Genomic DNA, 23,400 nt, shown 5'->3' on the forward strand with positions numbered 1-23,400 from the left:
AAAGAAAACAAACAAACAAACAAACAAACAAAAAACCCAAACAAAAAAACAACAAGAAAAAAAAAAAAAGAAAGAAAAGAAAACAAACAAAAAAACATACCAAACCAACCAACAAAAAAGACAAAAAAAAAAAAAAAGTAGCATGCATCCTCTAGAACATTCTACAGCTATTAAAAATTATAATACCAGGGGGCTGGAGAGATGGCTTAGGGGTTAAGAGCACTGTCAACTCTTACAGAGGACCTCAAGCTCTCACAACGTTCCAAAACAATGCAGCCAGCTAGGGACCAAGTCCACAACACAGTCTATGAGACTACTCCATACTCAAACTATATCAGTCATGGAGGAAGGAGTGGTGGTGTGTATCAACTAGTGTCTGGAAGTCAAGTATGAGGAGGCCTTGGCCTCTGGGTTGAGCTGTATCCATGGGTTGAGTCCTTCGAACAACAAGATTAGGTAAATCTAGAACCTCAAGGTCCACATGGTGCCCAGCACAAGGGCCTTGCATATAGGTGGCAGGCTGGGTCTGTTCCGCTGTTGCTTAATCACTCTCAGAAGTAGTTTCCACACCCCCAAATTCTGGTATACTGTCTTACTAGGTTTGGGGGACTATTTCTGAGTGGAAGAAGCCATGAAGAAAATGCAGTTTAGATATAGAAACATGGAAATTTTGATGCTATATTTTGGGCTGTATGACAGACCTCTGACCAATGACAGGCCAGGAAAAATCCAGAGTGTAACACAGGGAGGGAAAGTCTCAGCCACAGGTGGGTGGGAACCCCTGGGAGCTGCTGGCCCAGGGCAGGTCCTTCATAGGTGCTCAATAGGTCCTCCACTGACCTGATAAAGAGCTGAAGAAAGGAGCAGCTAGGCAGGGCCTTGGCTCCTGGAGCTGGAGGGTACTTCAAAAGGTGCCTTCTCCACACAGCTGGCATCTTCTGCTAGCTTTATCCCTGGCTTGCTGGAGTCAGAAAGGCACTGGGTTTGTGAAGGGAAAACAAGGGGCCTCGTGGATCTTGTGGGTCAGAAACAGAGGCGATGGTGGGTCTCTGCTTCACAGATCTGAGATCTCAGTTAGAAAGATTCGGATGGCTAGGTAGAGGTAACCAGGACATCTGAAGGGCTGGAATGGTCTAGAAGTTTTTTCACACTTGTGGGTGATGCCTGGACCAGGATGACTCTAAGCAGGATACATCTGGGACTACTGGCTGGAGTGACCACATAGGATGTCTGGTATGGCTTGAGCTGCCTCACAACATGGCCAGCTGCCTCCGAATAGGTAGGTGTTCTGCATGGTGGCTCAACTCCAGAGCAGAGGGGCCAGCAAACAAGCAGAAGGGGTAAGACATCGGTGAGCAGCCTTGGAGTCCATGATGGCATGTCTACAGCCAGATTCCAGAGCAGATATGGAGCTTGCCTCCGAGTCCTTTTCAAGAACTTTTGGCATTCACTTCCAGCCCCTCTCCCAGGTGGATCAGTCAAAGTCTCTGAGAACATTCTGTAGCCATGTCCCTGGCTTTTCTGGGACCCCAGGCCCTTCATCATCTTTCAGGGATCATCAAGAATCCTTACACACATCACCCCATGAAACAGGGACCAGAGTTTGATAACTGTGCTTAGCTGCAGCTCCTGGACCCTTAGTTTGCAAGGCTCTTCAGACTGTAAAATGCTTCCAGAGCAAGGCCTGATCACACTTTTCCTGCTGTCCACCTGTGGCCTTTCCTTCTTAGACCTAGGCAACCCAAACCAGGCTTGGGAGCTGACCAGGGCCCCCTAGGCCCAGAGCCTTCCTTCCTGACAGGTTGAGCAATGCCCCAGAGTGAAGTGATCATGGTTTGGCCTCCTGTGACTGGTTGCATACAGTAAGACCTGAGATGTAGGGGTGTGGGGGTGATTACAGTTTCCAGGCCTCCCAGGAGGAGGGTCAGCAAGGCAGCTTTCCCCTCCCCCACACCCTAGTCCTCTGGAGTTCCGTGGTCTGCTGAAGTCCATCATTCCCCAGGTCAGGCTAGTTAGTACAGGCTGCCTGGCTGGCTGGTTAGGATTCCTCAGCCACACTGCGTCTGTGTGTGTGTGTGTGTGTGTGTGTGTGTGTGTGTGTGTGTGTTGAGGGGACATTTTGTTGTTCAAGAACTTGGCTCTTATGAAAGGACTTTTAAAAATTATATTTTATCCATTGATTTATTTTGTGTATGTGTGTCTGTGTATATGTGCATACATGTGGAGGTCAGAGAACAACTTTATGGAATTGATTCTTTTCTTCTATCACGTGGGTCCTGAGAATTGAACTATGGTCATCAGGCTTGGTGACAAGCACCCTTACCTTACCCACTGAGCAATCTCACTGGCCCCAGAAAAGATGTTTGTTGAAGAACAATTTTGAGACCCACAGATCAGGGGATACCCCCTTTTCTGCCCAGTGTCCCCTTCCTAGGGAAAGAACTGCCCCCAGACTAGAATTCCTGAATCTTGAATGGTTGGAGCCTCAGGACTTTGCTCTTTGACCATCTCCTGAGAGACTTTCTTAGACTTTCCACAACTGGCCTTGAAGAACTGGGGGTTGCATGGGGACTTGACCTTCATCCCCTGTGCTGGATAGCTTTCGTTTTCAACTTTAGTCATTTACCCACACCTGGGTAGAGGGATCCTCAATTGGTGAATTTCCTCCATTGGACTGGCCTGTGGCCATGTCTGTGGGGCATCTTCTTGATTATTGAATGATGTGGAAGGGCCCAGCCCACTGTGGGTGGTACTACCCATGGGCAGGTAGGCTTATGTTATAGAAGAAAACAGATTGAGCAGGGGCCAGGGAAGCAAGCCAGTAAGCAGCATTCCTCCATGGTCTGTGCTCCAGCTCCTGCCTCCAGGTTCCTGCTCTGAGTTCCTATCTTGAGCTCCCTCAGTGATGAATTGTGACCCAGGAGATATGAGCCAAATAAACCCTTTCTTCCCCAAGTTCGTATTGGTCAGAGTATTTTGTCACAGCAATGGAGAAACAAACTAGAACATCACCATTATTATGGACACTGCCTTCCCCATGTCCTCGGGCATTTATTCAGCAAGGATTTACTAGAACTCCCACTCAGTGCTAGTAAAACACACACACACACACACACACACACACACACACACACAGAGAGAGAGAGAGAGACAGAGAGACAGAGAGACAGAGAGAGAGAGAGAGACCCTGTCCTCAAGATGCAGAAACCCATCTTGCAGCTAAAAGCCCAGATGCTTACACAGAATGGGGTCCAGAGGAAAGGTTCATGGGGATCACTGTTGGAACTGGGTCTTGGTGATAGCTGGGATTGGATCGTAGCAGATGGGACAGGAGGTGGAAAGGACCATGGGTAACAGTGCTCTGAGGGGGTAGTTTTGCCAGGTCAAGAGACTTTTCTCCCACCCCACAATGATCCTTTTGGGGCAGGAGAAAGGTAGAAAACTGAGCCACATATGTCTGTTTCTCCCAGTGGGTCTGCATTTGTGAAGAAGGCCTTAGCCATGCAGGCTCTGGGACAGGGAATCAGTTTGAGGGAGGTCACCAGGCTTTGAATGGGACCTGGGCTGATGGAGAGGAAAAGAGAAACCTCTGAGCTTGGAGCAGGGGCTGTGCCTCCCACATCTACATCTTCCTTGGAGTCTGGGGAGTAAGTTTTCATCTCGCCTCCCTCTGCTCCTCACACCCACTCTGTCGCTAGTACATTCTGAGCCTTCAGCAAAGATGTAGAAGCTACTGAAGGAAGCTGCCCTGGCTGCTCTGGGGGTCTGGGTCAGTCCCTGCCACGGAGCAGAGGGTTACTTCTGCCTGCACGGAATGAGGATGACCTCTAGGGCTTCATTATGAGCTCTTATGGCAGACAGGGGTGGGGGTGGATGGGGAATACAAATCTGTCCTATTCAATACAGCCTTGACCTGGAATCTGCCTGAATCATCTAGATTGGCTACTGAGCTGTCCACAGAGGCCCTATGATTGTGCAATGACCGCCCTCCCCGCCACCAAGTTTGCTTGATGAAGCTTGCCAGAGGCTCAGCACAAAAGGATATGGTAGTAATGGCTGTGACAGTCAGAATTCAGTGAATATAGACTACGCAGCATGCCCAGGTGTAGGTATGAAGGATGCAGAGATCATGGGAAATGGGCCCTGATACTGGGACCCTGCAGCCTTCCACCCAAGTCTCAGAAGCCCTCACTAATGTGGACACATGCAGGAGCTATGACTTCATGGGGTGGGACGACATCTCCAGTGTGTTTGCAGAGCAAGCGGTTTAGCCATGCTGGTCTTCAAGTCTTGTATTACCCTCAAGCCTCAGTGGAAGATGGTTCCATGGGAAAAATTCCTCCGCACCTTAGGACTTGAGTTTGGATCTTTAGCACCCACAGAAAAAGCCAGGCTTGGAGGGGTGCTCCTGTAACCCCAGTGCTGGGAGGTAGAGACAGAAGGCTCCCAGGGGCTTGCTAGTCAACGAGTAAGCTCCATTCAGTGAGAGACCTTGACTCAAAAAATAAAGTGGGGAGCAATAGAGGACACCTGACACCTGATGTCAACTTCTGGCCTCCACATCTCTCTCTCTCTCTCTCTCTCTCTCTCTCTCTCTCCTCTCTCTCTCTCTCACACACACACACACACACACACACACACACACGGAGACAGACATGGACAGACACAGAAAGAGACAGAGACAGAGAAACAGAAAAAGAAACAGAGACAGAAACAAAGAGATAGAGACACAGAGATAGAGAGACAGAGAGACATACAGAAAGAGTCATAGAAGAGGGACTTGGGGGCTGACTCAGGACCCACGAACAACCCTCACTGCCTAGCCTGAATTTGATGTCTCTGACCCTTTGCTGCCTAGACTCACCATCTTCCCAAGCTTGACCTCCTCTCTGAGCCACAGGAACAAGAGACCCCTTGTTCCCTACTCACATCTTCCCTCATGCATCCTTCAGCCCCTATTCTGCTCATCCCCCCAGCTCCTGCCCCCTTACCCAGACCTGCTAACTGTGTTTTGAAGTTTGGTTATGGGCTGGATCAATGTTTCGATAGGGTCTGAATGTGTCCCCCGAGGGTCCTTGTGCTAAATTTTTATTAAGCAGGTGGGGGGGCTGGAGAAGTGGTTCAGTGGGTAACATGCTTGTTCTGTGAGCATGCAGACCTGAGTTCAGATCCCCAGCACTCACATAAAAGCTGGATGACTATTTGCATGTATAATCCCAGCACTTGCTGGGGGAGCACAGTGGGATCCTGGAGCTGGGATCTAGCTGAATCAGTGAGCTCTGGGTTCAGCAAGAGACTGTCTCAAAAAAATAAAGTGGAGAGCGATAAAGACACCCAATGCCAACTTCTGGCCTCCACACCTGTGGACCTGCATACGCACCCATGTACCACACACATATACACAACACACACCAAAAAAAGGTAGAAATGTAATTAGCTATGGTGTTCGGAGGAATGACTGGGGTGGATCATCGTGACTAAACGCTGGTGTCTTTATGAGAGGAAGAGACCAGGCCACATATGCATAGGCACATTTTCTGTCTCTCTATCTCTGTGATGCTCTGCAATCACATTGGGACTCTGCCAGCAGAAAGTCCATTGCTAGATACAGGCCTTCAACCTTGGGCCTCCAAACCTCTTTTCTTTATAAAGTCACCAGTCTCAGATATTGTATTATAGGAATGAAAGACTAATATATGACACAACATGGGGCAGTCCAGAATATCTACCTATAGAAAGAGGGTATCAAAGTGGAAGTGGACCTGAGACACTATGCTGCCCTTGACCTCAAGGTCAAGAGACCTTAACTAACACCCAACAGTGACAGCCCTTTCCCTTCTACATGCTGGAAGCAGACAAGGAAAGAACACAAGAGGACAAAAAGAGGCACTTTGGACAAAGCTGTGTTTGTGTTAACAACTGACTGGGAAATGGTCCATGTTCTGGATGACTGGGCTGAGCCAGCACTGGGCCCCACCACTAGCATGGCTCCTGGGAACAGCTCTGGGCACAATAGACATCTTTAGGGATGATGGGAAAAGAACTACAAGTGTCCCAGAGCTTGGGGTGGAGCTGGAGCGCCAAGAGCTGGTGGGGTGAAAGGGGGTGTTTGGTAAGATTTGAATACTCTCAAGTCCCTGTGGGCTGGGCTGTTCTAGCAGTTGGAAGACTCTAGAAAGTTCAATGAACTAGGCAGGACAGGGCCATCTGGGTTCAAGCCTGAGCCTGCTGATCAACTGTTCTCTCACAAGTTTTTGAGTTGGACTTGAGATCTTTGTACCTCCATTTGGCCCTCTGTAAATGAAAGAGTGAGGTTGGATGGAATTTGGGTTCTCCTCAGCCTTTTGTGGCTTGTTTGTTCCTCTGAGCCTAGACCAGCTTTCAGAATCTCTTACCCTGCTGTAGAACATCAGAGCCATTCACTCTCCTGGGATCCCAGGGGGACTCACGATAGCCGGGTCCCTCAGAGACATCTGCTGCTGAAGAGGTGATGGGCGCAGCCTTCAGTTGTAATGGTATTCTATATTTTCTCCCTTAGCTGGCACCTCTCAAATGCTGGCCAGCCATGCCCCACACCCATGCAGGGTCATGAAAGCTTAACGGAGTTAGACACAGTACTTAGGCAAAGGCATGGTTTGGGGTGCTCTAATAGAGACCCAAAGTGGTCTAAACAAAGCAGAAGTCTGTTTATCTCTCACATCACGGTTCTGAGGTAGTTTCTAGGCCATTCAGGTGACTCTCCTTTTCTAAGTCGTAGGGGCCCAGGCTCTTTCTCCCTTGCTGCTCTGTCATCTAAAATGGCTCCAGGGCATGTGCAAAGATCTTTCTAGGAAAAGCAGAAGGAGGGGAAGTTACTAGCTTCTTCCTCAGGAGCTATCTGTGTTATGTATCTGATTGGCCAGAACTTTAGCATGTGACCACAACACTAGGTTGCAAAAGCTCTTGGGAAATGTAGTCTTTTTTCATTCCCTGCCTAAAAGCTAAGGCTCTTATTTGGGGGCGGAGGGGAGGGGGACAGAAATTGAGTTATCACAGCAAAAATCAAAAATCATATCTGCAAACTCAGCGCTTTGGGGCTTCAAAGTCTGTGTGCTGATTGCAGCCATGTATTAAAATGGCTTACCAAATTGAAGTTGGCTCTCTTCCTTCTCGGACTCCTCCTTCCTCTCTATGCAATGAACCTTGAAGGCTCAGTTTTCCATCCACTGGCAGGAGGCAAGGCTCTCTCTGAATGGTGGAGAATAGAATCTGATTAGAATCTGATCCTCTCCCCTGTTTTAGACAGGTTTTCATGTATCCTAGGCTGGTCTCAAACCTCTTCTGTAGCTAAGAATGACCTTGAACTTCTGATCCTCTTGCCTCCATCTCCCATGGGTGGTTTGATTACAGGCATGTGCACTATCATGCCAGGTTTATGTGGTGCTGGGGACAGAACCCAGGGCTTTGTGCATGCTGTGCATGCTAGGCAAGTATTCTTCCAGCCGAGCCACACCCTCCCTTCCTTAGCTTCTTAAAAACTGATAATGCACAATTCCATAAAGTTCTATTTTCCTATACAATTAAAGCCTACTTTCACATAGCCTTCTGACTTCAACAGGGGTTATCAGAGTCTGGCATTTGTAAATCTAAATTAGGATAACTCCAGAGTTTACCCGGAACTGGCATTCTACAAAGATGTCTGTCTCCTTGGAAGCCCTGGCAGACTCCTCTCTGTAAGCCCATGTCAACACTACAACGGCTTTGCCCCCAGTGTCATCTCAAGGTGGCTCTGGAGTCCATTCACCACTGCTTTTCAGTCACAGGCTGCTGTGTGCTCAGCTCCATCTTTATAGATCTGTTCATGCGACTTTTTTAGTTACCTCCTGTGGGCCCTGTTTGAAGCTTGCAGTGTTTCTTCATTAACCTGTGTCCTAAGCCAGACATGGTGGTACATGACTTTAATCCTAGAACTTGGAAGGCAGAGGCAGATGGATCTCTGTGAGATCAGTGTCAACCTGCTCTACATAGTAAGCTCCAGGTCAGCTGAATCTACAAGGGGAGCCTGTCAAAAACAAAACAAAACACCACCATGTCCTAAAAGTGTCGGAATCTCCGGGGTACATGTTAAAATGCAGATTCTTGGGCTCTCCTCCCAAACTCCTGAATCAGAATCTCTGGGGTGACTGACTCTGGAATAAGTGCCTTTGTACCTGGCAGAACCTCTGAACTCATCGCTAATGTGTTGGTAAAATGGCTCAAACATCAATCTCCCAGACCCTTCCTGCTGTAGCTGCTGGGTGTGTAACCCCCTCTCTGCTCATGGAGGGACTGGCTGCATGTGGTGGGGGGTTGTTTTACTTAAATATCGTTCAATAGGAAGGCTGTCATGTTACCATATAAAATTGTGCACAGCTTTTTTTAGGACGCACATAGCAGCCGATGCGTGACATCTCTCTCTTCCTGTCCCCATGTGGTTTTCCCATGGATGTGTGGGCACAGGTAGGGGACAGGAGCTGGTGAGCCAAACCAGATCAGAAACTTTTACCCAAGACAAGAAGGAATCCTGCTGGGGCAGTACTACCAAAAGAAGAAACCTGGGGCCTGAGACAGGAGGGGCATCAAATGCCCCTCCACACAGTCAGAATCTAAGTCTTCGAGGTCAAGGAGGTAGCTGGAGAGTAACTGGGAAGATTTTAGGACTTTGCCCTTGGGAGACTGGTCTCTTTTCCATCCCCACCCTTTGTGCTGGGGGAAGGGGCCCTTTGTCCAGTCTTCAGCTCTGACTAGGGAGCTTTGTGTCCTAACTGTGCCCTCACAGCCTCTTAGTGACGGGCCTGTTGTCCAAGATGAGCCCGAGGCTGGTCCGGGCCTGCGCCCATGTATTATGCAGTAGTGGCCAGAACAAAGCTGCTGTGTGTGGGAACTGGCTGGGGTGGGGGTGGTCTCCCCGCACACAGTGCTGTTTACCAGGCACTGAGAGGTAAGAGGGTAGTGTGGGGTGCTGGGTGTGGGAAACGGGCTCTTCAGTAGGGTCTCTGAGAAGAAAGAAGTGAGGAGAGCGCGTCATGGGCATGGTTGCATACCTTGCTGGTTGACGCAGGAGTGTTGGGGGGAAACAGTCTCTCTGCTTCCTGGGATCCTCAGGCTTTCTACATCATTAACAGGGACTATGTGACTGACCTTGACCCCAGTCAGCTAGTAATTCCCTAGGAGACTTGCAGTGTGTCTTGAGGGTCTTGAGTATGTAAGAGAGATGACTCAGGGTAACCTCCCTCATCAGAATGGACAAGCTTAATCTTTCCCTCAAGGCCAGGAGCCCCTTAAATGATGTAACTAGGCTTTGCCTGTCTGAGTCTGAGCCCCTAACCCAGATCCTGGAGCAAGATTCCACACAGTGTGTGTTTGGATTCTACCCTTTAGTGCTTGCTCAGGGTTCAGAGAAACAGGTGTGATGTGAGTTGGGCATTTACATCCTCCCCAAATGATTACTGTTACTGTTGTAGTTTTGTGGTATTGATGACTGAACCCAGGACCTTGTGCGTGCTAGACAAATGTTCTACCAATTGAGCTAGATATTCAGCCTGTTTTTGAGACCAGATCTCTATAAGTTGCTCAGGCTGGCCTTAAACTTAACTCTATACCCCAGTAAGGCCTTGAATTGGTAATCCTCTTACCTCAGCCTTTTGAATAGCTGCAATGATAGGCCAACACCACCATATCTGGCTCTCCCAAAATTCGTATGTTGAAATCCTCACCCCCAAGATGGTGATGTTAGGAGGTTGTGCTTTGAGGAGGTCGGGCCATTAGAAGGCGATATCACCTTCATAAATGGCCAGTTGGTATAGTGTTTGCCTAGCATGCATGAGTCCCTGGGTTTGATCCTCAACACTGCATGAACCAGGCATGGCGGTGCATATCTGTGATCCCAACACTTGAGAGGTAGAGGCAGGAAGATGAGAAACTCATAGGGAGTTCAAGGCTAGCCTGGGATATATGAGTCTCTGTCTCCAAAACCTGAATTACAGAAGCTGCTAACAGGATTTTGTTTGCGCCCCCCACACCATATGAGGATGTAGCTTGATGTTTCCATCCATGCACCAGAGGCCCTCACCAGATTCCAAGCCTCTTGGCACACTTATCTCAAATTCTCCATTGCTTAAAAGTCACCCAGTCTGTGCTAGAGCAATGTGAATGGACTGAGCTAAGAAAGCCTGTGGAGCTGACTGCTGGATGGTAGATGCTTCTCCATATGAGGAACGGGTAGAGGAAGCGAACACAGAGAGGGCTATCCCTGGGCCCAGTTTTTGTGCAGGGTTCGTGCCCTCCTGCAGTGGCCCTGTCCACTTGAAGCTTCATCTCAAATTGGTTAGGCATTCACCTAACTAAGTCCTTATCTACACCCACACTTTGAACAGACTAATAAGGGGACAGAAGTAGGTCACTGCTGGCAGCGGCTCAGCAGAATGACCTAGGTCTCATTTGTAAATGGTGCTCCTGCCCCTTCTTCTCCACCACATTCCCATATGCAGTAATGGGGGAAGGAGAGTTAAGCATCTCAGAACCTGGGGGTGTCACTCTGGTAGAGCAGGTGCCTTGCAGGTGGGAGGCCCTGGGTTCAATCATCAGTACTGAAATTTTTTAAAAATCTTGGGCAGGATGTATATAGCTTGAAAAAGCTTCTGTCATCCTAGTTTTTTCTCAGACAGAGTTAGCTTTTTGAAAGCCGTATTTATAGACTTCAGAATTTTACTGTGACTTCCACTGATGGGGAAGGCCTTGCTCAAGGTCACCCAGCCCCTGGTCCCTTGCTGTCTGGCCTGCCTGCCTTTCTGTCTGGCAGCATTCCCTCAATTAGGCAGCCATCTGGGACCAGGATTTAAAGAGCCTACTGGATGTCATAGGCTGATGTGAGAGTCCCCCAGGTGCAGTCCACTGATTGTGACGAGTTGTGAGTGTTCTGTGTCAACATGTGGGACGTGACACAGTCAATGGATCCCAGTCGCAGTCATCTGTGGCATCTCCGTGTGCAAGGTCTGATGTTACCAAGAGTGGGGAGCTGGCTCTTCTCTGTGGGACACTCATGGTTACATGAGGGAGTCAGGCAGGCCCGTGGGGAGACAGACAGGCAGGCGGGAACTGGTACATCATGTACAGAACTCAAGCAGGCAGTTCCAACTGTGCAGATCCAAGAAGCCTTTTGGAGCTGGGGGTTCGAAAGGAGCAGGTGGGAGTGCAGGGCTGAGGAGGAAGTAGTGCGTGTGCATCTGTGTGCACATGTTCTCAGCCAACTGGGACCCCAGGTGACAGGTGACTTAGATGGACAAAGGGGCTACTGAAGTGAAGTAGTGGCATCCAACCTCCAAAGGATTTGGGGACTTTGCAGGTGTCTGGCAGAAGAAGATATGCTTGGGGGAGGGGATCTGTTTTTATCTGGTAAAAGTCTCTGAGGGGGAGGTAAAGGATTTTGAGGGAAAGGTGGAAGGGAAAGAAGGGCTCACATTAGGAACAGAACACTTCTTGGTGTTTAACTTGCCTTGTCTCCTTTAAACCTTCCCTATCAGAGACAAGAAGAGGGGAACTATAACCTAGTCACCAGAGATGCCCCCAGGCTCTGAGAGGTTTAAAATGGCTGAGGGGTTGTTCAGGGGGCATCTGTAGCCTGAGCCCCATCTGCCCCTCAGTCCTTGCTTTCCATGATGTGTGTCTACAGCCTAATGGGGAGCCAACGTGGTGTGGTAGCACTGCGGAGAGGCAGCTAAGGACACTAAAATACAGAGGCAGAGAGGGAAGGATAGGCGTACCAGTTACTGCGACCCTTCCATTCCTGTCTGCAGACTCTGGAGCTGACCCCAGGCTCTGCTATCCCTCTCAGAGGAACCTGCCCCACTTTCTAAGCACTTTTTTACTTACTGTCTAATTTGTCCTCTATTTCCTCAGGGGACTTAGCTCTGGTCCTGGCTTTGCTGCTGTAGTCTGCCCTGGGCCTCAAGTTCATTCTAGGCCTCTAAGTTCCCACCTATTAAATGAAGGGTACTGTGCCTATGAGTGTGCATGTGTGAGCACACATGTCCATTACGTACAGGTGTGTGTGTGGATTCACTATCAGCAAGTTCAGTACAAAGAGCTGGATCAGATGAATGCTAGGCCTTTCCTCACTGCCTCCCCCATCTCCCGTGCTATCCCAGCCACTCTCACTTTATGAGAGATGAAAGTGGGGTCTCTGGGGTGGTTTCTGGCCAAGCAAGGCTAAGACACAATCTCACATCCAGTAGCTCAATCTGAAGTTGCCATGAAAGGTTTTCTATCCTGCTGTGTCCAGAGAGGACCCTGAGAAGTTGTGGCTAAACACAGGGTTGGAAGTTGAATTGGGACCTTGCTAGTAAGTGTGCTGTTCTGGATTGCTGGACTTTTCAGCTCAAATTGACAGATACTCATTGAGTATCCATGAAACTCTGTACTAGGTGGTAGAGACAGAGGTGATAGAGCCAGGGTGAGCCCCTGACCTTTAGGATCCCACGGTGAGTAGGGTGGTCTTCAGATTTGTGGAGCTACAACTCCTAGAAAGAAAATTATTTTGTGGGCTGGAGGTGGAGCTCAGTGGTAGAGCATTTTTCTAGCATACTGGAGGCCCTGGGTTCGATTACCAGCATCACACAAGAAAGAAAGGGAAGGAAAGAAAGAAGGAAGGGGTTTTGTTATGTTCTGGCACACATATAATGCTTGTCATATATACATTATACACACAAAAAACAAATCAAAAGCTGTGCCATGCACGACAATATTTACTAGGCCTTATGCTCTGTCTGGTTCACTTAAATAAATTACTGAGATGTCTAGATGACTCATCTGGTGAAGGTTCTTGCTGCCAAACCTGACAACTCACATGGTAGAAGGAGAAAATGGACTTCCACAAGTTGTCCTCTGACCTCCACACACAGGCCATGACAGGTATACATTCTCTCTCCCTCCCCCCCCCTCTCTCTCTCTCTCACACACACACACACACACACACACACACACACACACAAATAAAAATATAATTTAAAATGTGCTTTAAAGAATTACTGGTTTCAACCTGTCTTTCAGATTGGATAACCCACTAGTAGGAGGTGTCACTCCAGTGTGAGGTACCAGCCAGTGTTTGATGTGCTGCATAGATTATAGTGCATGGTAATTCTGTGCCATGGAAAAAGGAGCAAGGAATGGGTTGTTTTCATTGAGAAATCAGAGGCAATCTCCAGTTCAAGTGGCACTTGAACTGAATCCAGAAGTGTGCTGGGATTTCTGTAAACAGAAGGAGGAGTTTCAGCCAGATGGAAGGCCAGCAGGAGCACAGGCTGGAGGAGTCATGTGCACAGGAATGAGCCTGGGGCAGGAGCCAGGTTTCCCAGTCATTAGGCTCAGTCCGTGCTCATTCTCTACGGCAGCCCTCTCTGTGTCTTCTGATAGGAATGAAGATGTGGAGACTTAGAGGGTTGTATGCTTTGCCCAGGGGCATGGTGGGTGCCATGGTAGAGCAGAATTGGAGTCTGGGTATTTACACAGTGGTCTAGATGCAAGGTTCTGAGGCGTGCGTCCCCATAGTTATTTTGGGGCCAGTTCAAGAGGATGTTGGACTACAACAGCAGTGTGTCAATGTCATTCCATAAGGTAAGAGGAGGACATTGTATGTTCTTTGAGAAAGGGAAACGCCCCTATCAAAGTTTTCTTTGGGGGAAATAGCACGAGCATAGGAGATGGGCTGATAGACAGCAGGGCCACCTGTCTAGAGATAGGAGCATAATCTTGCTACCAGGTCAGCAGCCTCACAAACCACCCTGTCATTTTTACTGTAGGGGCACAACTGAGGACACTGCTTGTGTGTCACACGTCAATGAGAGTGAATAATCGATTCATGTCTCCTCTTTTACTTTGACTGTTAAGAAGCTCAGAGCCCCAATCAGTGATACGCTTCCAGGGAGCAGTTGAGCGCTAATAAGCCCTTTCTGGAGTCATTTTCCTTCACCTTAGTTCTCTGTCCTCACCTCTTGTCAGCCTTAATTTCATCCCTTCACTTCACCCTGCTGTATCATCCATGTCATTTTAGTATGATGCCTTAAGAGTAGGTTTTATCTGAAACAATGGGAGTAATTGTTGCATTTTCCCCCTAGAAGAAATTGGGAAAAGGTGCTATTGTCCTACCACCTTCTGGGCCTCCATCACAGTGCCAGAGGAGCACATCACATAGATGTGGTCCTCGTCTGAAGGGTCCTCCCCCTCCTTGCTCCTTGAGGAATGACCAGGGACCACAAGATGGATTCAGTGACCAGGATGCACATGCTTTGGCTTAATTGCCACATGCTTATTTAGCATATGTCAGAGATGTCATGTCTAAAGTTGCTCAGGCAGGTTCTTAAATTTTAGAATAAGACAGAATTTAAAGAAAAAATTAAGAGCTTGGGAATACAATGGTAGAATGCTTTCCTAGCATTTTGTGAGACCTTGGGTTCAATCACTGCACTACAACAAAACTGAAATAAATCTAACTTGGGGGCTACAAAGATAGATCTGTGGGTAAAGTGCTTGCTGTGCAAGCATAGGGCTTGAGTTTGATCCTCAGGACCTAGATAAAAGAGCTGGATATGGGGGGCTTGCACTTGTAGCTCCAGCACTGGGGAGGTAGAGACAAGAGGATACCTGGGGCTCTCTGGCCAGCCTAGCTAAACAAGAGAGAGCCAGGTTCAGTGAGAGACCATGTCTCAAGGGGAATAGCAACTGAGGAAAACATATGAGTTGACCTCTTGTCTTTGCACACATGTACAGACACGAGTCTTTGTTATGTCTACCAACCAGTCAAGTGACATTTTGTTGTGTATACATGTGCATGTATGTACGTATGTCTCTATCAATCTATCATCTACCATCTATCTATCATCTGTCTATCATTTATCTATCATCTATCTATCTATCTATCTATCTATCTATCTATCTATCTATCTATCATCTATCTATCTATCATTTATCTGCACATAACAAGGACTTGTTGGCTATGTCATTCAAAAAATAGAAAACGAGTCTAGAGAGATGGCTCAGCAGTGAAGAGCACTGGCTGCTCCTGCTGAGGACCCAGGTTCAATTCTCAGTACCCACATGGCAGCTAACAACTGTCTGTAACTCCAATTCTGGGGGATCTGATGCCCTCTTCTGGCCTCCTCGGGCATTGCACATACATGTCATACTTCACATGTGCAGGCGAAACATTAGTACACATAAAATAAAAATAATCTAAAAAATTAAAATTAGAAAATTCTAATTCCAGTCTACCTCTTGTCAAACTAAACTCAGCCTCCAAAAGGACAGAACACTTGTCTGTGAGTCCTGTCAGCTTTTTTAAGTCACAGAGTGAAGGCTTTCCCCTTTCAACCTTCTTCCACAGCCTGAGTTTAGGGATCTCCTGCCTCCTCCTGCCTTATCTTACTTGGAATCACTTTTATAGAACCCGAATGTATTCTCCTTTTACTCACCCCTTCCCTGTGTCACAGGAGCTCAATCAGGCAGACATGGCATTATTTACCTGTCCATTCTGCAGCTGATAGAACTGAGAGGGCAGGCCTCACTCAGCTGGCTGTGGTGAGCCCAGAGTTAGACTGTCCCAGCCCTTTCCCCTTTGTGTCTCAGGCAGGCTCAAGCAGGGAACCAGTTTCAGGGACGAACTCCCCCAACAAAGACAGTAGATAATGTGCCGGGGAGAAAGCAAGACACTGGGCAGGCCGAGCTCCACTAGGACACAATAGCCAATAGTCCCGAGTTTGACCTCTCATCACTCTACTTCCAGGAAATCACGGCTCTCTGAGGTAGCCACAGACATTCTCCCTGTCTCTTATCACTAGGTTGTGTTTCTTGGACATCTGAGGGTTGGCAGGAAACACTTTCCACTCTGCGGCCCCCATTATCCCAGCCAGTGCCCATGAGGGTACCTTGGGCTGTTGGCACTGAAGCCACACTTAAGGTACCAGGTCCGGTGCTCATGGATAAGACAGAGGTTCGGATGGATCAGTTGCTCCTTGAGTCCCCAAGTACTGTTTGGCAGGGGAAGTGGATTCATAAATACCGAGACCAGCATGTTTAGTGCCAGAATGGAAGGCTGGCCCAAGAGATGTGGGAGACTGACTTCTTTCTCAGGGATTAGGGGGCTCCACAGAGTGAGAGATACCTGAGCTGTGCTTGCACCAAGAATGGGATTCCTTCAGAGAAAGGGAGAGCTAATAAAGGGCCCTGGCAGAGCCTCGGGCTTGCACAAACCTGAGACAGCACCCATGCATTTGAGGCCAAAGCTGGGCTTCACAGTGGTCACCAAACTCTGCCTCTCCAAATATGTGGGTCACCCCAGTTCTGTGGGTTACCCTGCATATGCAGGTTATTCTAGGTATATGGATCACTCCAGGTAGGTAGATCACCCTACTGGCCCCTTCAGGAAGGCTGGGCTGGGAAGAACCTTGTGCAAGCTATCTAGGTGCTGTGATGGGGAAGCAGTATAACTCAAGAGGGCAGGCTCTGTCTGGTGTGTCACAGATCACACCGACCTGAACTCAATTCCCAGTTCCTCTCATTGCTAGCCACGTGACCTTGGGTAGGTACCTCATCCTCCAGGCCTTGGGTTCCATCTTTACATGGTGATGGTGGGGGGCAATGGTCCTGTCCACTTAGGAGCAAGAATGACATGAGACGATGGAGAAGGACAAACCCCAAAGCCTGGTAGCTCTTGAGTGCTTGGGACAATAGTGATAGCCACTGGGTGGCTGTGGGGTGATGTGGAGTGTATATGGACATTTCTCTGACACTGTGCTTCTGGGTGGAGTGTGTGGCCACTGCATATGTAATGGTGTCATTCACTTGAGTGGGATGCTGGACCAGATGTGTATGAGGGCTGCCGGTATTGGGGGATTGAGTGGGCAATTCAGCTTGTCATTTCCTCTGAGTCAGAAAGGATGCTTGGTGTTCCCCAGCTCAACCCCAACCTGCTCTGCGGGTCCCATCTCTAACGCCTTCCCCGAGGGGCCTCTCAATTTCTCTTCTATTTTCTTTTTTTCTTTCCTTCCTTCCTTCCTTCCTTCCTTCCTTCCTTCCTTCCTTCCTTCCTTCCTTCCTTCCTCTTCTCTCCCTCCATTCCTCCCCCTCTCTTTCTTCCTTTCTTTTTCCTTCTTCCCTTCCTTTCTTCTTTCCTTTCTTTCTTGTATGTCTGTGTAGACCAGAGGTTGATATCTACTATCTTCCTCAATCACTCTCCACCCTATTTTTTGAAACCCGAAGAACATGGACTCAGCTAGGCTGATTGTCCAGTGAGCCCTGGGGATCCTCCTGTCTCCACCTCCCCAGTACTGGGTTCACAAGCATGTGCCACAACATCTAGTTTTTCATGTGTGTGCTAGGGATCTAAACTCAGATCCTAATGCTTACACAGCAAGCGTTTTACCAACTGAGCCATCTCTCTAGCTTCCTATTTATTAATTTAGTTTGTGTAGTCTTACTATGTAGCCCACACTAGCCTCAAACTCCTTATCCTCCTGTCTCAGCTTCCCCAGTGCTCGGATTAAGGAGAGTGCTACTACACCCACCTTTTGCCACTATTTTATAGATGTGGACGGGGGCTCAGAGAAGTTATGTGACTTGCTTAGGTCACACAGCAAGGAAGCTGCCCAGCTTTCTTAACTCCCACCCTGTACTCAGGACACTGAGATTTACCGGAGTAGCCTGACCAGGAACAGGCTACTGTTGAGTTGGGCCCTGTGTCCTTTGCCTTCCCCTTCCCCCATCAGGAGGTCATATGGGAATCCTGGCAATGAGCACACATGAGGAAGCTGGACAGGCATGACCTCCAGTCTACTCCACCCAGGGCTATGCTCCTTCCACCTCCTCACCCCACCCAGCCCATCCCCAGGGACAGCAGTGAGTGAGGTCAACCCCCCCCCCACCCACCATGTGAACTGAGGCTAAGCAGGAGGACCAGGAGTCATCTTGGGCCAGTCAGGACGGTGGGTTCTAGGCAGGAGAAGCCCGGGGCAGCCAGAAGTTCTACTGGGATCTTCGGTCCCTTGTCTAGGGCCTGGTTTCCTGGGGAGTGGCAGTGACAGTCAGGCTGACTGGGAAACACCCTGTGCTGGATCCCAGCTCCCAGGTAAGCCCCATGTGATGGCTAATATTGATTGTGCTGAGATGGCTCAACAGGTAAGGGCATATGTTACATAAGCCTGGAGACCTGAGTTCGACCCCCAGAACCCATGTAAAGATAGAAGGAGAGAACTGACTCCAGAAAATTGTTCTCTGGCCTCCACACATTGGCTTCCCTCCCTGGTACCTCAGGAGTCTTATAACGAATCAAACCTTGTACCCACAGTGCCCAGCACAACTGCTAGCTCACCTTTCCCTGAAGGGGCCAGGTTATTGCTTGTCTACATTCTCTGTCCATGTTGATCCTCATAGTGGATACACTCCTACCCATACATAAAGACCCTCCCAAGTCACTTCACTGGGGCAGCCTTTCTGGTAGCTGTGGGTTCTGGACTCAGCACTATCTTCTCTAGGTATTCCTTGCTCAGGTCATGGTGCCCTCATCTCTCAGTGTGGTTACGGCTCTCCAGATCTGGTTTCACTAGAAAATCACGACCTTGAGGGGCCAGACCCCTGCCTCTGCATCCCTAGCTTTGGGTGCAACATACACCACAGATCTGAAGACACAGCCTATAGGGCAGATACAGAGCTGAAGGGTCCACATGGTGATTTAAAATGTGCTGAATTTAAAAACAATCAGGTTATTTGCATAAACACAGATTTCTTTCTTTTCTTGAAAAACCATAAATCAAAACCTGGCTGCTGTGGTGACATCATGGTTCCTGCACTGGGGCTGGCTGAGGCTACGCTGACTGGTCCCCAGCCATCCTTTTACCTCTGTCCCACCAGCACGGGGGCTACAAGGATATGCAACCATGCCTGGTTTTTTACAAGGGTTCTGCGGATCAAACTCAGGTCCTCGTGACTCAGAAGCAGGTGCTTCGCCAACTGAGCCATCTCTCCAGCTCCCAGAAACCGTTTTTTTGTTTTAATTGTTGAAGATTGCTCCTTTGATTTTTGAGGCAGGCAGTATGGAACGATTACGAGTGAATCAAACAAATTATATCTCTGGTGACGGCATTTCTGGATGAAAGCTAGGGGCTATGAGCTGATCCTGGAAAGATGAGCTGGGGGTCAGCCATATTAGAACAAGCTGCTGATCCCCACCAGCCCCCTGGATGAGACTCACGTATACTCAGCAGAGCAGAGAGAGTAGAGCCGAGAGCTGCGTGCTGAATACTACCGTTTCTGTGATAATCTGGTAAAGCTGACCTATGAAGATAGCATAGATGGGTTGTGGCAGGTTTGAGGAGGAAGAGGTCTGATCACAGGAAAGGAAGGCATCTCTGGGGGTAAAGGAAACACTTTATATCCTGAGAGTGATGGTTACTCAGCTGCTTTTACTGCTTCATGTAAATCATAGCACCATAAACTAACTGAAAAAAAAAAAACAAACCTGGACTGGGCATGTGGATCAATGGGAGAGGACTGGCCTAACATTGTGAAGCCCTGGGTTCAATTCCCAGTGCTGCAGGAGAAAAAAATATGTGACCTATAAAAACTTCTGTCTGGCACTGGGGATGTGGCTGAGTTTTAAAGAGTGCTTGCTTAGCACACATGAAGCCCTAGGTTCCATCCTTAACACTATGGAAACTATGTGTGGTTGTACATGCCTGTCATCCCAGAACTCGTGACCTAAAGGCAAAAGGACCAGGAGTTCAAGTGCTTCCATGACTATGTTGTAGCCTGAGCTACATAAGGGGAACGAGAGAGACAAAAACAGACAGACAGAGATTGGTTTTAAGTATAGAAGATTGTATAACTCTCAAGGGATAAACTTCTGGAAGACTCGGGCCACCTGAGTCCTTTCACTATTGAGCTCATGTTCTGAACACCCCCAGAAGAGCCTTAGGAACAGCAACCATCATGCAGAAGACCAGGGCACACTGCCACTTGAACTCCTGTGTCCTGACTCTAAGTGGGGATGACCTTCAACTACCAGCATTGAGATTAAAAATGGAGAGCCTGGAACCTATCCCAGACTCATTGACTCAGACTTTCTGAGGGACATACCCCAAATCACCTCTCCCTGCCCCCTAACTGGAAACACAGCAAGAAGCTTCTAAGGAGCCATGAGGCCCCTCTCACCACCAACACCAACCCATAGGGTCAATGCTAGAGGAGGGGAGAGGTGGGCATAATTCAGTGTGCGGTGTTCTGTTGTCCTGTTGACATTTGTAATAACAACAGCTAGCATAGCAACTATACACCCAGGTCTCTCCCTACCAAGCACACCCCGTGGAGTTGGAAGACCTGCGCTAGAATCTTTCCTCTGCCCCCTCCTCCCTGAGTGATCTTGGGCAAGTTACTTGGCCTCTCTGCCTCAACTTCCTACCCTGGAACAAGCAGAAGACTTTCATCTGCCTCACTGGTTTTCTATAAGGATTAGGTCAGCTAATATTTGCAGATATGATATGAGTACAGTATATCAAATACATTAGAATTGGCAACATACCAAATTATTCACCTCATAAACAAAGAAACAGAAACCAGTCAAGAGGCCTTACAATCCACAAGCACTAAGTGCGCAGTGTGAGCCAAGGGAGGCTCTAACGTCATTCTGCTTTAATGTCCCCATGTCAAGATGGTCAGCATCTGTTACCATTGTCTTCACCTGACAGACAGATGGGCCTCAGGCAGCCAAGCGAGTCTTATCCAGGAGTCGTTGGGTCCAGAGGACACTACTCAGAGAAGGAGATCCTGTTTCCCATGGAATATGGAAATAGAGCTGGAGAAAGGGCAGGCCCAGAAGGAAGGGAGGGAGGCAGGGAGGGAAACCACCACACAGGGACACATGTGTGATTCGAGTTCACCTGGGGCAGAGAGGAATGAGGTAATTGGACATCAGAAGTACTGTTGCTTTAGCCACTGTTAGTGGAGAGGAGCCTGGGAGATGAAGGCAGCAAGGAGATGGCCAGAGGCCCTGGGTTGTGCAGGGGAGCTCAGTATTGGGCACAGTGGCCCTGAGTGGTCACAGAGCTCCACAGTGTATTCTCTGGAGTGTTTTGATGCCCGAGAAAGGCATTTAGGTGAGGGGCCCAGGAGGCTTTGGAAAGGCTCCTTGTCGGTCTGTCCTGCACAGCTGTGCAAGTTGTATGTAGCACCAGGGCACCTGGCAGAGGCAGGCAGGGCCTGAAATCTAGTCCCTGTTCCAAACTGTGGGCTGTGGCCCATAGCTGTCACTGGCAAAGGGAGAGGCACACTTTCCTGTTCCCCATGGACTGGGGTGGTGCCAGGTACATAGACAGGGTCAGAAGAGACCTTACCAGCAGAGGTAAGTCTGCAGAAGCCAGAATATGCCCATAGTGTGGCACTCAGGGACCACAGCTTTGATTTTTGTAGCAAAGAACACAGCCTAGGACCAGGACAGAGAGGAAATGAGGTATGTGGAAGGACCTTGGGCATTCCTAGAGCTTCCAGAATGGACAGGGTCAGATCAGGAGGATCCGGATGAGGCTAAGGAAGAATCAAACTGAGTACCCGGTGACCGTGACCACAGCTCACCGAGGAACGGAGAGGTTGGACGTGCGAATGTGCACTGGCACTGCATCTAGAAGCCTTGTTCAACCTGCAGCTCAGGGATTGCATGAGCCCAGGATAGCTATGACTGTTGCCCAACACAAAATTGCAAACTCACTTAAAATATTGTCAGATGTTTTTGCTTTTTTTCTTTTTGTAATATGATTGCACAGTTCTGGAGCTTAAACTTTGTAAATGGCAACTCCCATGGCAATGTCAAAAGGTTGGACATGCCTGTCTGAGAAAGAGCACTTTCCAAGCCAAAATCAAAAAAAGATCGGAGGAGCCACTACCAGAAGCATTAGCACCTTGAGGACTGACGGTGCCCCGGAGGGTGGGTCTTGTCAGTCACCAGTCTTGCCTTTGTGTGTGTTGGGAGGGAATGAAGGCACTGGTGCAGGCTATTTTCACCATGTTGTGTGCCCATCCATCATCCTAGTTTCTAGTATCCAGTGGGATAAAGAGAGGAATCCTTTTCTGAGGCTGAGCACCACACCTCATTGCTTGCTACTTCCCGCTCCGGGGAAAGGCCCTGTGTGTAACTCAGGGTGAGAGTAACAAGGGGCTGCTCATCTGAGCTTTTCCCCAATGATCATGGGTTTGACTCCTGAGCTATACAACATCCCCAGCTGTGTGCCAGGTACAGGTGGTTGCATTAGCTCACCAGGGATCTCATCAGAGCGTTGGGGGGAACCTGGCCAGGGAGAGGCCCTTCGTTTCCTGTACCCCTAGCAGGGGAAACACCTGCCCTACTTGAGCAGGTTTGTTTTTTTTTTCTAAATCTATTTGATTTGCCTTCTTCTCCTGCTTGTTTTTCAGGGCTGGGATTGTTAACTCCTGGCCTCAAGATGGCTACCCCAGATCCAGACTTTACATTGTCAAGTGCAAACAAAGGCAGGAAGCAGTGCCTTAGATAATGTGCTGAGAAAGAACTTTTCTTGTATGTCTCTCCTTTTGTTAATTTAAAGAAAAAGAAAGGATCTTTCTCCAGAGCATCCCCCACCCCAGCAGACTTCCTCTTTGTGTGTGTGCATGTTGGTATGCAGGTGCACATGTGTGTGCCAGCTGGAAGTCAAACTCAGTGTCACTCCTCAGAAGCTGTCCACCTTGTTTTTTAAATTATTTAACAACCATATAACTAGAAGAAGCATCTCATTACAACAGCATTGACATATTCAACAACAATTTCCAGAGCTAAGATGCATTTCTTTCAAAATTGGCTGTGTATGTTTAGGTTTACAGTTGAATTGATACAGTTATATAATATTGTACTCCATATAACCCCTATAAGACATAAAATTAAATGATGTTTTAACCTTTAAAAAGATCTCCATTTCATTATTAAAATACAGTTTCATACAGAAAAATTCATTTTTAATACAATTGACACTATGATGCACATGTGTTTCTAATCTCTATATATCTGATTATTACTAGTCACAGTCGGTTACTTTCTGAGCTCCTTGGCATCTGAGCATGGATATAAAGTCATCAGGTAGATTTCAATGGTAATGTTTTTCACATCTACTAATTATTAAGGAGCAAATTTTTATGCTGTGAAGAATTATTTTTTTCTTTTATATTTATTTATATATCCACTTCCCAGGTAGCACCTCCCATAGCCTCCCTCCCCCCCACTAGAGCCCTTATACTCTCATATCCCTGCTACTGGCTGGTGTGTTGTTGGCACCCCAGCCAATCCCCACTACTTGCCCTTCTGATGAATCTAGTCAACCTATCTAGAGGGCTTTTTAT

At 48.3% G+C, this 23,400-nt stretch overlaps 1 protein-coding gene across 3 annotated transcripts in view; it reads left to right on the forward strand.

Moving 5' to 3' along the window:
• Nucleotides 1–23,400, forward strand: part of Coro2b (coronin 2B) — a 149,715-nt gene that overhangs the window by 22,219 nt on the left and 104,096 nt on the right. Inside the window, exon 1 of one of the 3 annotated variants that reach the window (XM_008836372.1) lies at nt 13,609–13,629. The exons of the other annotated variants lie outside the window; for them this stretch is intronic. Coding sequence (XP_008834594.1) covers nt 13,615–13,629 — 15 coding nt within the window. The 5' untranslated portion in view covers nt 13,609–13,614. Of the gene's footprint in view, nt 1–13,608; nt 13,630–23,400 lie in introns of those variants that run through there. 3 annotated transcript variants of the gene reach the window in all.

Source organism: Nannospalax galili, unplaced genomic scaffold (assembly GCF_000622305.1).
Source record: "Nannospalax galili isolate Female #2095 unplaced genomic scaffold, S.galili_v1.0 scaffold54, whole genome shotgun sequence".
Classification (NCBI taxonomy): Eukaryota; Metazoa; Chordata; class Mammalia; order Rodentia; family Spalacidae; genus Nannospalax; species Nannospalax galili.